General features: G+C 36.6%; 1 protein-coding gene across 2 annotated transcripts in view; it reads right to left on the bottom strand.

The window, feature by feature from the left end:
* bicc1b (BicC family RNA binding protein 1b) overlaps positions 1-16594 on the bottom strand; it is a 132461-nt gene that overhangs the window by 24207 nt on the left and 91660 nt on the right. For both annotated transcript variants that reach the window (XM_067429869.1, XM_067429870.1), the window contains exons 7-9: positions 11788-11976; positions 8652-8903; positions 5043-5174 (exon numbers count right to left, since the gene is read on the bottom strand). In XM_067429869.1, the coding sequence (XP_067285970.1) occupies positions 5043-5174; positions 8652-8903; positions 11788-11976 (573 nt within the window). The remainder of the gene's footprint in view (positions 1-5042; positions 5175-8651; positions 8904-11787; positions 11977-16594) is intronic.

Genomic DNA, 16594 nt, shown 5'->3' with positions numbered 1-16594 from the left:
AGCTGTTACAGAATGGAAAGCTGTAAAAAATTGTGGGATATCAAAGGCAGCGAAGGATACATGTATGCTGCCTTCAAAAATCGATCAGATGAAGGTATCTCAGGAGACAGGAAGGCAAGCTAACATTGGATTCAGACGTGCCTGGATGCCTTCCTAGCTTGAAATGTTTCCTCTGAAGGCAGCATTTTCCAGGTTTCGGGAGCAGCCTTCTTCTGAAAACTTAAAAATGCTGCCTTTGGAGGACACATTTCAAGGTAGAAAGGCATCCAGGCACGTCTGAATCCAATGTTAGCTTCACTTACTGTCTCCTGAGATGCCTTCATCTGATCAATTTTCAGCATAGATGTATAGGCACACTATATTTTGCTGTAGAGCCAGCTTCCTAAGTTTTCAGCCTCTACGATCTCAGATGGGTGTGTCACATCCAAAATGTGCAGTGTTGGGGGTATTCCAGGACCAGGGTTGGGAAACATTGCTCTAAAGGACAGCTCTCTCCAGGAGCAGGTTTGGACAGCCTTGGTTTGAACTCCAGAAACAAACTCCAAACAAACTTAGTTTTGACCAGATTTTTGCCTGAAATCATGTCTGACTGTTGCTCCCAGATCTCGCGTGTTTTGCAGAGTCATATGAATGACACACCATTTCTAAAAATGTGGCACTCAAGTTAAATGAATTAATAATTTGTTACATTATAATAGCGCTTTTCTGGTTACACAAAGTGCATTAGATATAGAAGGGGGGAATCTCCTCAAACCACCACTAATGTCCAGCATCCACTGGGATAATGCCATGGCAGCCACGTTTTCCAAAAATGTGTTCTTTGTGTATGGTCCTTATTTTGTCAACAACAACAACAAAAAAATGTTATGACTGCAATCCGATCTCTTAGATTATGATTTTGTGATTAATATCAAATCAGTACAAAATTTCAGTTTTTTTCCCCCGTCAAATTTCAGGTTTTTCTCAGTTCTAGTTTTGGTGTAGTCACAGCCTTTTGTCTTAAAGGACAAATTAAAGGAAAAATCACTTTCAAATGACTGTAGAGAGGTGTATCCCCTCTCCCTCTTGACTCGAGGTTGCCAGATAGGCTGCAGGATCCAGCAGGAACGGTTGTAGCCGCAGCTATGGTAACTAGAACAGATCTGGCAACCCGGATGCAGAAACATTACTGACTTCGTGATAGGTAGATAGATGGAGGGTGGAGCTTCAGGTCAAAACACAAGGGGCCCTATCTTGCACCCAGCGCAATTGACTTTGTACACCGACGCATGTGTCATTCCTATTTTGCACCTGCGCAAAGCGCGCTTTTCCCTCCACAGAAGCACGCCGCTAAACTAGTGAATGAACTTGCGCTCCCTGGGCGGTTCAGCGCAAAAAAGGAGGCGTGTTCCGGCGCAAACAATCCCTGGTGCTATTTTGCTGTTCCATTAAACAGTTGCGCCAATGACCAGAAAAAACCTTCGCGTTGCGCGTTGTTCAGTATGCTATTTTAAGGGCGCATGCTTGACCATAATGTATAGCGTGTACAACGCGCATACACTTTGCTCATGTAATCTACACAGATGCAACAGTTATTTTTGCAAATCATAAATTGTTACACAAAAAAAAATATTAACACATTGTGGTGTGCCACGAAGATGTGAAAAAATAGGCAGAAATCTAGCTTACAAATTATTCAGGCTAATTGTAGTAATTAAGGATCAGACCTGTTTGCCCAATAGTGGCAAGACATATATGTATATAAGGACATCTGACAAATTGGTTTGTCCGTCAAGAACCAGGAAAAAAAAATCGACTGAAAAACTAAAAAACTGTTTAACCGACGGCTGTTTAACCGACGCTATTGTGGGTGGGTTTCTCCCATCCCCATAGGCTACAACACAACTTCTCTGTCTTTCACTCCCTTACGAAAGGAAAATATATTTACCAATATATTACTTGAAATATATTTTAATATATTGTAAATATACGGAATAATATAATGATGGTATTATAAAATATATTATATATTCATGTAATATATTGCAAACTATACAAATGATTGCAGCTTTCAATATATTGCAATATATTGAAAGATATAAATATTAATTCCCACATATGTGAATATATTGCCTAATGTATTGCATGAAATTTTCCAATATACTGCAATATATTTTCGTTTCGTAAGGGCTGCTCTTACAAGAACGTGCGCCTGGTAAGTAAATACGCCATAATAATAGCAATCCATAATGGAACTTGCGCACCTGCTTTTAAAGGGAATGTTGGATGCCGCTCTGATTGGTTTATTCAAGTTACGCCCAAACCACACCTATGAATAATGAAGCTACTTCAGACCAACACATTTTAGATTTGAGCCGGGCGCAAGAGCCATTTATCCTGCCGGGAAAATAGCAACAGTGCCGAGACCTGCCCACAAAGTTACTTGCGCTTTGACACTTGCGTTTCAGATCGTTAAAATAGGGCCCAACATGTCAACATCAACATTAGTTGAGGGCTGCAACAACAACTTTTAAATGACAATATCCTGGCCGGACTACTGTTGTCAGTGATAAAAGTATTTGAAACGAACATGATTTCTAAATGTCTAGAGACATATCAGGGCCATTTTATGATTAACTGAAATACATTTCTTACATACAGTTCCTTTAAGTTGATTTAAATAATGTTTTTTATTTATTTATTTATAGATAAAAAGATAAATGATTACACTGATAAAATATATACTTGAAAAATGTAGTTGAGTAGAAAGTAAAAATATTCCACTACTGTCTGCCTCTGATCATTAGTTGTTCTTTTGTTCAGAAATAAATCAAAATCCAAAAAATTCATACTGTAAAAGTTCCAATAGGTCTTTTTTTTTACTGTGATGGACGTTTTGATTTCTGAAATGTACAGTATGTTTTCACTGTATGTCAAACGCTTTTATTTCAGAACATTAATGGTATTTTTATTTCTAATGATCCATTTACATCAAACAGGCTTGAAGCTGAAATGATCTGCTTATTAGCGGTGAACTCTTTGAACTGAAATGAATCTGGGATTTCCTGGTATGTACTGAACTCCTGCATTTTCCCCCTCAATTTGGAATAATATATATTTCCTTCCTAATATATGTGCTGTATATACTAGTCAAGGCTACTCCTGTAGCGAACTATTAGCAGAATGAAAGAAGAGAAGCTGGAGGCATCAACACAAATCACTGAAATGGAAAAACAGAGACTTATGCTAAGACTGATAATTTACAGTGCTGCCATTCAGCCTAAAACACAGGATAGGATTTCACCATTGACCATGACCATGGACGTGAAGTATTCCCAGTTTCCACATCCTGGTAGTAAGCCACCCGCAAATCCTATATGTTCCATACATTACTTTTACAAGACCAGGCGCCTTTATTTTGAGCCTCTAAGAGAACCAGGCCTTAAAGCTAGATCTATTTCAAAGTGTCTTACATGGCACTGCATTTATTTGCTAAAAAAATGCAATAAAAACAGATATATAATGAAATGACTAAGTTATGTGATGGCAAATCTGATTTTCTGTGTCACATAATCCCTCAGAAATCATTCTAGTATGTTCGTTCAAGAAAAATACTTGTCAATGTTGAAATCAGTTATGCAGCTTAATAAAAAAACTAAATTTTAGGATAAATAGAAAGTTCAAACTAAATAGCTTTTCAATTCTTTTGTAACATTACTAGGGCTGTCAATCGATTTAAATATTTAATCGCAATTCATTGCATGATTGTCATGAGTTAACTCGCGATTAATCGCAATGTAATTGCACATTTTTATCAGTTATAAATGTATCTTAAATGAATATGTTTAGAGTAGGTTATTAATACTCTAATAAACATGGGTATGCACAAATATGCATGCTTTATGCAAATGTACGTTTATTATTAGTGAAACCATACTCAGAGAGCATGAAGACTAGACATGTATCAAAAGTCAGAGATTTTTTTCAAAGAACTTGTTCATGTCTCTTAAGCCTTAGCTCAGAATAAGCAGTGATTTCTCTCATTTTAAGAATATAAATAAAGGGAGTTTTTACACCAGCAGTTTAGTTCAGAACAGGGCACAGTTCGTATGAAAAATTGGTAATGTGAAAGCTGTCATGCGGACCTGGGATAGCACCAGTGCCACACCACACCTGGAGGAGGTTGTAACAAGAAGGAATATAGTGTGGCCCTGTGCTTAATCTATTTAACTGCCGATATTTTTTTGTGTGCGCCGAACTGTGCCACGATTCACGTGAACAGTGTGAAAAACTGCACTTGTTTCAGAATAGTAATGTTAATGTTAACCCTTTTTTTCTCCTATTAATGTTTGCTGCTGCACCCTTTTACATCTACGGCTTATCTCAATTTCTCCAAATACAGGCTAGGCCACGGATCAAACAGAAAATGCGCGCTGCATTAACAAAATTAGTGCCGTTAAAATGAATTTGCGTTAACACGTTATTAATGTTATATTTTGACAGCCCTAAACATTACAAATGTCTTTGGTCAATTTAAACAGACACTTTTGATCCATTTAATGAATCCTCACTGAATAAAAATATGAATTTCTTTATAATATCTAATATATATATATATATATATATATATATATATATATATATATATATATATATATATATATATATATATATATATATATATAAATAATATCTTTTAAAATATCACAAACATTTTTTTACTCATCACACTTTTGATCGCTAGTGTATACAACACATATACAAATTAAAAATAATAATAATATATATATATATATATATATATATATATATATATGCAAGCAATTTTTTTAAGACTACAAGAAGTATTTAGACATATCCAGGTTGTCAAACATTAGTGGATCATGTTAATGTGATGAACCACACCTGTGGTTCCTCTACCGAGGTAACTTCATTCATCCAATAAAAATCTCAGGTTGACAGGTTGATTAAAATGTCAAAACTGTTAGTTCTCAGAGTGTGACATACATATGGTGTTTGCCACCATATGTAATGTATATGCAGGTTTGGGTGAGTGTGCAAACCTTGCTAGGTTGCTTGGGTTTTGGTTTGACGCTAATGAACACATCAAGCTGCTCCATTAGGGAAGTAATGCACTGTGGTTCCACCTCAATGTCCTCTTTGATATCAAACATCAGCACCAGTGGCAGGCAGCCCTGCGGAAAGCACAAGGAAAAAAAGCAAGAAAGAGAAATGAACAAAGTTTTTCTACACTGTTGTAAATCATTCATTGAGTCGAACTTTAAGTGTTTCAAGGACTCTGTTGGCCTCAGTCCTAAAGCAGCAAAGCTACGGTTATTCATGAGTGATCCATCACCTACTTCTCATGTTGAAAAGAAAAACAGCAGCAGGTACTCCAGGCGTAAGGCTTTCATTTACTGGTCCTTGACCTTCTTTTTCCTCTCCTGACACAGCTAACTCAGCAGGCAGTGAAAAACTGCTACATATGCAGGAAAAGTTCTAGAGGCTAGATTGTGTGGTGGAAAGCCTGCTATGACAGTCTTGTTTGTGAATGCTAAAAATGTACTTAATGGATCTAAATCGAGCCAAAATGCGTGAATAAATTATTCTTGAATACGGTCTCTTCCCTCGGCCTCCAGCTGCGTGTTTAAATCAGGCCTGGGCTGGCTTGTGGGGACAAACGGGGTGATATCTGTCTCCAGAGAGGACCGCAGAGTGGCGAAGGGCTAATTATTTCGCTTTCTCCACTTGTGTGTTCCTCAAACAGATTGTGTTTTTATGCTTCTTCTTGTTCCCCTGCCTTTGTCACTTTTATAATCTTCTGTGTTGGTTGGAGACAGTTACTTTGAAAAGACAACCACATAATGAGACAAACCAGAGTCAATATTTCTCTGATGGCTTGAGGGAAGATGAAAATTAGACAAAAGAGAAACAAAATCAAAAAAGAAGTTTAGTACATGCTCACTTATTCAGAATAATTGTAGCAGTAGTTTAATATGGTAATGTGGTGTAACCAAAAAGTAATAATATATTTTTGTATCATATATTTTTAAAATAATATTTTTTAAGGCAAATTTCATAGAGACGCACCAAATTATTATTTCTTTCTTTTTTTTTCTTTTTTTTGTACAGAAACACAGAAAGCAAAGTTTCCATTTAGCCAAAAACTAAAACTAAAGTCTGAAACTAAAATAATATATTAACTAACTACTTTTAATAATCAAAACTGAGTTGTATATATGTAAATTCCACATACATTTTTATATATAAAATTAGGCAGTTTTTATATAAACTTTTAATGACTGAATCATTTGTCGTTGAACTATAATTTTGTAAACTGTGCATGTAAAATCCAAAAGTTGTTGAATGTAGACTACAGGTTAAGGTTTAATTTATGTCTTTCCGCAGCTGAAACACTGATTGCTCAAATACATGAGATTCATTGCACACCAAATTAAATATTTCAGGTCTTTTATTGTTTTAATACTGATGATTTTGGCACACAGCTCATGAAAACCTCAAAATCTCAAAAAATTAGCATATCATGAAAAGGTTCTCTAAACGAGCTATTAACCTAATCATCTGAATCAACTAATTAACTCTAAACACCTGCAAAAGATTCCTGAGGCTTTTAAAAACTCCCAGCCTGGTTCATTACTCAAAACCGCAATCATGGGTAAGACTGCCGATCTGACTGCTGTCCAGAAGGCCATCATTGACACCCTCAAGCAAGAGGGTAAGACACAGAAAGAAATTTCTGAATGAATAGGCTGTTCCCAGAGTGCTGTATCAAGGCACCTCAGTGGGAAGTCTGTGGGAAGGAAAAAGTGTGGCAAAAAACGCTGCACAACGAGAAGAGGTGACCGGACCCAGAGGAAGATTGTGGAGAAGGACCGATTCCAGACCTTGGGGGACCTGCGGAAGCAGTGGACTGAGTCTGGAGTAGAAACATCCAGAGCCACCGTGCACAGGCGTGTGCAGGAAATGGGCTACAGGTGCCGCATTCCCCAGGTCAAGCCACTTTTGGGCTACAGAGAAGCAGCACTGGACTTTTGCTCAGTGGTCCAAAGAACTTTTTTTCGGATGAAAGCAAATTTTCCATGTAATTCGGAAATCAAGTTGCCAGAGTCTGGAGGAAGACTGGGGAGAAGGAAATGCCAAAATGCCTGAAGTCCAGTGTCAAGTACCCACAGTCAGTGATGGTCTGGGGTTCCATGTCAGCTGCTGGTGTTGGTCCACTGTGTTTTATCAAGGGCAGGGTCAATGCAGCTAGCTATCAGGAGATTTTGGAGCACTTCATGCTTCCATCTCTTGAAAAGCTTTATGAAGATGAAGATTTGGTTTTACAGCACGACCTGACACCTGCTCACAGTGCCAAAACCACTGGCTTAAGGCCGCTATCGAAGCATCCTGGGCCTCCATAACACCTCAGCAGTGCCACAGGCTGATCGCCGCCATGCCACGCCGCTTTGAAGCAGTCATTTCTGCAAAAGGATTCCCGACCAAGTATTGAGTGCATAACTGAACATAATTATTTGAAGGTTGACTTTTTTTGTATTAAAAACACTTTTCTTTTATTGGTCGGATGAAATATGCTAATTTTTTGAGATAGGAATTTTTGGTTTTCATGATCTGTATGACAAAATCATCAGTATTAAAACAATAAAAGACTAAAAGATCAAAAGACTAAAAGACTAAATATCATTACATTATGTCAAATAATGAACTTTTATCACATATGCTAATGTTTTAAGAAGGGCCTGTATATATAGAGACTTTATTTCATATCAAAAGTTACAAAGCACAAAGACTATTGTGATTTATTGGATGGGAGGCGTGCTTCAAAATGTTTAGTGAAGTTTTGTTCATGGTCAATCACTATCAACTGTCAAAAACAGGTAAAATTATCAGATATTTTAAGAGATTTATTGGACACAGTAATTTAGGGAGATAATTGACCTTTAATTTTTTAATAAATTAATAGATTGGGACAAACAAAATGAGTATCATGTCTCTTTTACAGGAACACTAAGGGCAAGATTTACTAACAGCTTGTGCCAGCACAAACTTTTGCATTGAAAAACTAATGTCAGTATATTTACTAAAGACATGCAGTGAAAAATTTGCCCTAATAAGGCGTGGACAAGATTATTTTTGCGGCTGATCTTATTGCATATGCATTTGTAGGAGCTTCCCTTTCAGATGCAAAATTTATGGGAGGAGATTTTTTAAATGAATCACGCAGGATGATTTACAAAGGTTTGCGCTCATCAATTTACTAGTATTTGTGGCATTATTTATCACCAAAAAAAGCTTTTTTATAAACCAGACGCTAACGGGTAGATTGAGTTGGTCATTATGGAAATGATCCGGCTGTGTATGTGTTCTTTAATTTTCATGTTGTCAGTGGATCACACACATGAACTTTCCACTCCCATCTGTGTTTTTTTGGAATTGCGCTCTCACGCTAATGTCCTGTTTAGTAAATCTGGCCCTAAAAGTCAAAAGAAAAAAGATTCACTGCACTCAAGTGTAGAACAGATCTGATCGCTTCGAGAAAATAGCGCACCTCTCCTCAACAAGCTGCATTGTTTGAGGTGTCATTCCTTTCGGTAAAACTAATGCTGAATACAAACAGAAACACTAAACTAAAGAACAAAACAATCTCTCACCATCAGGTACTGACGGGCCAGACACACAGAGTCAATGGTTCCCTGCACGTAGACGGTGGATTTCTTCTGCGGGCAGTTGGGGTCTGGGAAGTGGACCTGGGCTCCTGTGCGCTGCATGATGTGCTTGATGTTGCTGCCGTTGCGGCCCATCATGAAGAGGTGGTGCTGGGGCGCGATGTCAAGCTGCGTGCTGATCGTGATGGCACTGGCCAGGTTGCCCGCGAGGTGCTCTAGTAACACAGCTGTGCCCCTCTGCAAAGAGACCAGTTGTGGAAATTAACAGGGGCTTGGGGCAAAAATGCCACCAAAACTAACAAAAATGTTCCCCAAATTCAAGAGAAGAGGACAAAAAATACCTCTGCACAATAACTGTCAGTTAAAGCAATTTAAAGAGATAGTTCACCCAAAAATGAAAATGTGATGTTTATCTGCTTACCCCCAGGCATCCGAGATGTAAGTGTCTTTGTTTCTTCAGTAGAACACAAATGAAGATGCTTAACTCCAACAGTCTCAGTATGCCAGTCATAATGCACTTGAATGGGTAACAACTCTATAAGAGTAAAAAAAAAAAAACATGCTTAGACAACATGCACAAAAACCCTGCTGCTCGTGGCGACACATTGATGTCTTAAGACATGAACCGATCAGTTTCTGTGAGAAACCAAACAGTATTTATGTTTTTTTTTTTTACTGCATATCAGACGGATCTCATCTAGTGTTCCCATCCACTATTACTTCCGTCTGTATATATATATATATAGATTCCTCATTGGTGCCTGCGCGGATCAGCCAAATGAGGCATCTACATAATATATCTCTATGATCGCGCCGGTTTTGTTACTAGACGTAAGTAATAGCGGATGGGAACACTAGATGAGATCCATCTGATGTAAGGTAAAAAAAAAAAACATAAATACTGTTCGGTTTTACACAGAAACTGATGTGGTCACGAGCAGCAGGGTTTTTGTGCTTCTAAGCATGTTTTTATTTTACTCTCATAGAATTGTTACACATTCACATGCATTATGACTGGCAGACTGGAACGATTGAAGGTCAAAATCTTCATTTGTTCTACTTTAGAAACAAAGACACCTACATGTTGGATGCACTGGGGGGTAAGCAGATACACATCATATTTTCATTTTTGGGTGAAGTATCCCTTTAATCAACAGTTCAAAGTGATCAAAGTGAAATAGGTTCTCATGTTGAATCATGGATTTTCTTTTATGCATTTTTTTTTTTTTACAGCATTGAGAATTATAACCAATCACACACATTTCTGTTGAGCGTATGAATGCAATGGCCAATCAGTGGCTTCCACTGAAATGCAGAAGTTCTGGACCTTCAAAAATTCTTTCATCATAAAGGTACAATGTAATTAAGAGATTTTCTTATGTGTAAAGCCATGTCAGATGCAGCTTTACAGTGTAAAGGTGGCTTTTGTTGATGTTGATCAAATATTATTGGTAACAGTCTATAGTATTCTGATTGATTGAAGTAACTAGTTAAATTTAAGTATGATATAGAAGCCATCAAAGATACATTTAATAAGGTAATTATAAAAATTGCCCTTACAAAGGTCAAAAATGCACTAGGAAATCAATTCTGGTGTAAATATTAGCCTCTTAAATGTAAAAGTTCACTTCTGAACCCTCAATGAAACGGCGAATCCCTCAGGTCGCTGTGAATTTGCCAAGTAAAACATGTTCCTGGATTAACATATTTTGTCTGAAAATGTAGTCCTCACCATATCCCTACCCTTAAACTTAACCGAACCCATAACTTATCCCTAAAATCAGAGGGAAATGATAGGTGAATAACACTGTTGTAGAAGCAACTGTTGTAGACCCTGTTTGTAAGTCTAAACTTGACATAAACTGTAAATTTGTCCCTCAAATCTGATTGGTTTACTGGAATGTTGTTCCATGTTTTACTTGGTGAAATCAGGTTTACCAATACCTCACTGAACACTTTTTTCAGACTCATGTCAAATTTAAGAGTCACAACTGGTATTTTTTGACACAAATAGAGCATGTTTTAGTAAACAAGAACCTCTTTATGTTCTTGCTTTTCCATCTGGCATATACGACCCTGAGAATGGCCTAGATTGGGGAGTTTCTTTCAGCGCGTCATAAAACTAGGGGAAGAGAGGAAAGGCAAAGAGGCTCTTTTGGGGTTCCTTTCTGGCTGTATTCGTAGGCGGTTTTGGGACGGGCTCCTCACCCCAGATCTCAACACATACCAGGCATAGCCAATAGCCCACAGGACAACTCAAGCCCTAGACCTTTACTTAAGACCAGAGATAGAAGAAGATTATCTTTGGGAAGAATAACAGGCTCTACTCACACTAGACCCTTGGTCAAAAGCATTGCCAGCAGCTATTTAATATAAAATGTAATAATAATAATAATAATAATAATAATAATAATAAACATTTTACATTATTATTGTGATTAACTTATTTAATAAACAAAAGCATCACATCAACATATTTTAGATGGCACAGCCCAATATTCAGACTTAAATGTTCAATATAACATATATTCAAATGACTCCCAAATGACTGTAGAAAATAGAAAATAAATAATAATGGGGGGAAATTTTAAAAATCATCAAAAAACGAAATGGGTGAACTAATCCATTAAGCACTATATTTAAAAATACAATATATACTACATTTGATTTTAAATGAAAATTAATATTTAATGAATATACGTAAATGGCTTTGCTGAGAATCTAAAACCTAAATGAAAAAGCAAAAACCTCCTCAGATATTTTCCTGTTTATTCTAAGTATGTGCTCCAGTTATGTAGTCCACCGTTGTAAAGTTTGAGCGCTTTAAAGCAGGATGGATTTTAAGTGGCTGTCAAAGATTTTATCACTCATCAGCAGAAAAAAATTGTTCGAAAAGTGATTACAACGATATAGTTTCTCTATGCCGTTATCATTATAGTTGTGCTGTGGACTCTGCTATTCTTTTGTATTTGGAATTCTTTTTAGAACTCCATTTTTAGTTGCCATCGTGTGAATGGGCTTTACTGTAAATTTAGCAAAATTATGCATTTATTGGAGAGAAAAAACAACAACAACATGCGACTGGAGATATTGCCCCCATGTACATGTATGAGCATCTCACCTTGACGGCTGCAGCATTATTCTGTGAGCCCCGCACTACACCTGTCGCTCCGTAGAGTCTGGACCTCTGTTTGAAGGCCACAGAGATGTTGTATGTCTGGGAGATGTGCTGGATGGCAGGAGAGCTGGGGTCAGGGTTCAGCTGTACCATGACTGGCAGCTCAAACATCAATACCAGTGGGAGTAACTCCTAAGGGAAAATAAATAAAACCATCAGTTACAATCAGTAGACTGAAATCAATGATTTTAAGCTGGAGACAGGTAATAATTATGGGCAATTAATCAGCAGACTTATACTGGTTCATATCTCCATTTATTTTTTGGGAGACTTTTGAAACATACACAGATATAAATAAATCAAAGAGATAAAATAATCAGTAAACCATGTGGAAAGAGAAGGACTGAAACAAGAACAGATTCAAACTCTCCCACATGAGCACAACGCCGCAAGATATCCCTTGTGAAAAAATGATGAATGTACCCTTTGAAGTGTGCTTCAATTCTTTATATATATATATATATATATATATATATATATATATATATATATATATATATATATATATATATATATATATAAAAACTGCATAGTAACACTTTATTTTATTTTACAGTGTCCTTGTTACATATTTTACATGTATTTTCTATCTAAGCAATTATATGCCTAAAAAACCCTTACCCTATAGTAAGTACATGTTGTTATTACTCAGTACTTAACGGTATAATTACGCCTTAAAATAAAGTGTAACCAACTTTACTTGCAGATAATATAATATTAATGGCCATACTTTATATTAGGTGGCCTTAACTACTATGTACTTACATAAAAAAAAATAAGTACAATTTACTTATTGTGTTCATATTGTATTGCAAAACACGTTTGCTGATATTGAGGTGGGATACGGGTAAAGTTAGGGACTGGTGTGGTAGTGTGGGTAAGATTAAGGGTAGGGTTAGGTGTAAGGGAAGTGTCAAATGTGTAATTATAAATGTAACTACAGAAAATAATTATAGATGTAATTACATAGAGCTAATTTTAAAAATGTAAGTACAATGTAAGTACATAGTAGTTAAGGCCACCTAATATAAAGTGGGACCATATTAGTTAAGTATATATGAGATGTTCTTTTTAAAACACCTTAATACACTTAAAACAAACTTTGTAATAATGCCAAATTACTACATTAAAGTTTTATGTTAAAGTACATTTTTAATATTTTTTTAATAATCTGTTGTGATGATTTAAAGTACACTTAATTTAATGTGTTGACTCACATACTATAGCACATGTAAAATACTTGATTATAACTGTAATGTTATTCAGTATTTACATTATTCAGTTATTACATTTACAATTTATTAAAGGTGCACTATGTAGTATTTTTGTAGTAAAATATCCAAAAACCACTAGGCCAGTGTTATATATTTTGTTCAGTTGAGTACTTACAATATCCCAAATGTTTCCAACTATTTGTAAATTGTGAGAAAATTGCTATTTTAACAAAGGACCGGGACGTGTCAGCATAGCGTCTGAGGGAGTCGCCTGTCAATCGCGTCATATCTGCGTTACCCTCAGTTTTATTCTGCAGAAGCGCTTTTGTCTTAGCAGTGTGAACAAGTCACAGCAGACGCAGACCGAACGTACAGAGTAATGTCATAACAATTTTAAACACACTTAAATGTATCTAATATGATAAACAGAGCTGCTTTACCTTATAATCATGACCCGAAAAAGCGGAAGTGCGCATGCCTAGCGACTGTGTCCCGTCCCGTCATAATAAAAGTCCCGGTGTTCGCAAGCCGTGTGTTTGTATAACAATCGCTTCAGCAGCCGTGCTCAGATCCACAACACTCCTGCTCTGCTTCACACTACAGTAACGTTAATAACCACATCCATGAACATGATTTCTGCCCGAGTCCTATTTTCCACCACTGTGAGGTGAAGACCGCATGTCCAAAGATACTGCGCTCAAACTTGGCGTCATCAAACTATGCCTTTGTTTAGAATAGGCGCCCTCCAGTGGACGGAAAGTTGCATAGTGCACCTTTAATATAAATTAGCTAAATTGCAACTTCATTACACATGTATAATTATAAATAAATAATAAAAATGCATAGATTAAATAGTAATTACATTAAAGTATATTTTAGTTTAAAATAAACTCTTGTCAGTACATTCAGCAGCACAACTTAATCATATTTTAATTATGAAATGACACAAAGTTGAAAAAAAATGCTTTTAAAATAAATTTAAACTATTTTAATTTTCATTTAATTTAAATATAATAACATGCAATTACGTGTCCGAGAGCATATTCAGTTTGTGTATGATACTTCTTTTTCACAAGGGATAACTAATCACTGTGTCATGACCCAAACCAACAGGCCACTTCTACAGAGAAAACTCACACTGTTTGTCATGTTAGTGTTCAACACTTGCAAGACCTTCCACAAGTTGCAGATGCTTCAAACTGGTTTGAGATCTTGTGACCAGGTTTCCACACTGCCCGACTAGCGTGAGAGCAGCAATGAGAAACGCTCAATGGAATTGTGAGATCTAGGAAGTGGGATCTAGGAAGTGCTTAAAAAGGCTTCAAGAATCAACTGCTGCTTAGCTTTGTGAGTGTGGGAGAGAATACAATTTTGGAACTGTAGCTAAGTGAAGAGGAGAGCGACAATAACTGATGCACATAGTCTGCAATTAGTTGTGCACATAATGTTTTAGACAATAATAAATGAGAATTTCGAGTCAGGGTGACAGGATAGTGTGTGCTCGGCTTCAGAAGCAAACAACATGGTTTACTCTAAATGAATGCTGCTCAGAATTACAGTAACGACTACTAGGGCATTTGGCTGACATTCAAGCCATGAAGTCTTCAGAAATAAAACGACATAAGCAAAAACTTCCCATCATTCCACTGTAATTCAGGGTCATCAAGGCCCCAGAAAACACTGCTTCACCAAACTGAATTGGTAAACAGAATGAATGGCCAAGCCGTAAAAATGCGTCTCTGATCAGTCCCATATGTTGTGGGGGCTTCGCTCACCCTCATGTTCTGTACCGGGGGCCAAAAAGAAAGACATTCTCTGCCCCTTTAGATGTGGTCAGGACAGTCACTTTTCCTTTAGACGAGGAGATGTTTATTGGGTTCAACTTTAGCTGGGAGCAGGGAATCCGTCATGGAGTGAGCTCTGGAATTCCAATCATTCATCTTTGTTAATGGTTCTCCTAATTCTTGAGCTATTAAAACCATAACCATGCTTATTTTTAACCAAAGGCTTATGCATCGGCTATGAGCGGAGGTTTCCAAACTAAAAACTCCTGCGCTTTTGTTTTGATTATTGTTAATACATTTGAAGGGGAGAGCTGTATTCTGATCTTTCACAAACAAGTGGTCTGAGCTTTCCTTTGACCTTCTGTAGAATCAGTAACTTCTGTATTTGCATTCCCCGTGTTTTCACAGACAACACGCATCCAAAGAGCCAGGAAGATGCTCCGAGGATCATTCCCCTGGAATGTTCTCGGCTCCTCTGAGAAAGCAGGGCTAATGTTTAAACGGTTTAATCTCTCAAGCATCAAGCTTTGGGACATGGTCAACACACAGGCTCTCACACACAAACATGCAATACAAGCATTTTGCTTGTGGGTCAATGACATGATGTTCAAATTTTTAATACAACTCTCTGTTTTGGTGTTGAGTTCATGTTTCATGTTTTTCATATTTTCATCCTGTCATGTTCTGTCATGCACTTCCTGATTTGTCATGTGATCCTGCCATGTGCTCCATTGTCTTGTGTTCTGTTGTGTCATTGGTTTATCATTGTTCAGAGGTGTCCCTTGTCCAGTCATTAGTCTGTGTATTTAAGCCCTCATGTTTGCCATGTGTCTTTGTCTATTATTGTGTGTGTAACCCGCTGTCGGTGAGTCCTTTTATGTCAAGTTTGTTTGTTTAAGCCAAGTCAAGTTTAGTTAAGTCTAGTCAAGTCTTTGTTTTATGTTTTGATTTTGATTTATGTTAAGTTTTCAATAGACTGCACTTGGGATATCCACAAGTTATAACGCTTCTATGATGAACATTTTTTAAATTTCTGAATTAAAATACATTTTGACATTTATTGGGGACATAATGAAGAAAAAACCTCCTTAAAACAGTGAAATTCTTAATAAAACTTTATCAAGTAGTTTGGAATAATATTTTGCTATTATTTCTCCAAAAAAGAAAAGAAAAAAACAACTGCTTTATGCCTGTTAACCATTAGATGCATGAATGTTTTGCTAATCACAACTCTCCTGAGTAAAAATTACAGAAGAATACAATAAAGCATACCATCATCACTGTCCTCGTCCAGAACTTATTTCCCAGTACATTCAGCATCTGGCTAATATTACCCATCTCAAACATAGTCTTATATTTTCAACATCTTAAAATTCAATATTTTGATCGCTGACAGCTTCTTCACCAGATCCACCATCATGTGACAGTGACACTAATATTTGATTGTGTTAAGCACTTGCTCCGCACTAAATCGCTGAGCCATTTCAAGTTTTTTTTGTTTTCTGCCTGCGGTAACTATGAGTGAAACGTCACTTCATCATTGTGTTTTAGAGATTGCCACCTTGTGGAATAAAAGTGAATTGCACTTATACAATCATCAAAGATCAAATTTTTGTTGTACAGAAAAAAATATACTTTATATACACTGTTACACACCTTGGGTCATTAGTGACCCTATACAATTTTTTTTAAAATCATTTTATATATTTTTGACTTGTTATAGTGTTTATAACATTACATTTATGATGATAT

The sequence above is a fragment of the Pseudorasbora parva genome, chromosome 21, assembly GCF_024679245.1.
Source record: "Pseudorasbora parva isolate DD20220531a chromosome 21, ASM2467924v1, whole genome shotgun sequence".
NCBI lineage: Eukaryota > Metazoa > Chordata > Actinopteri > Cypriniformes > Gobionidae > Pseudorasbora > Pseudorasbora parva.
The sequence above is the reverse complement of the archived record's forward strand: the minus strand, read 5'-3'. Positions and strand labels throughout refer to the sequence as shown.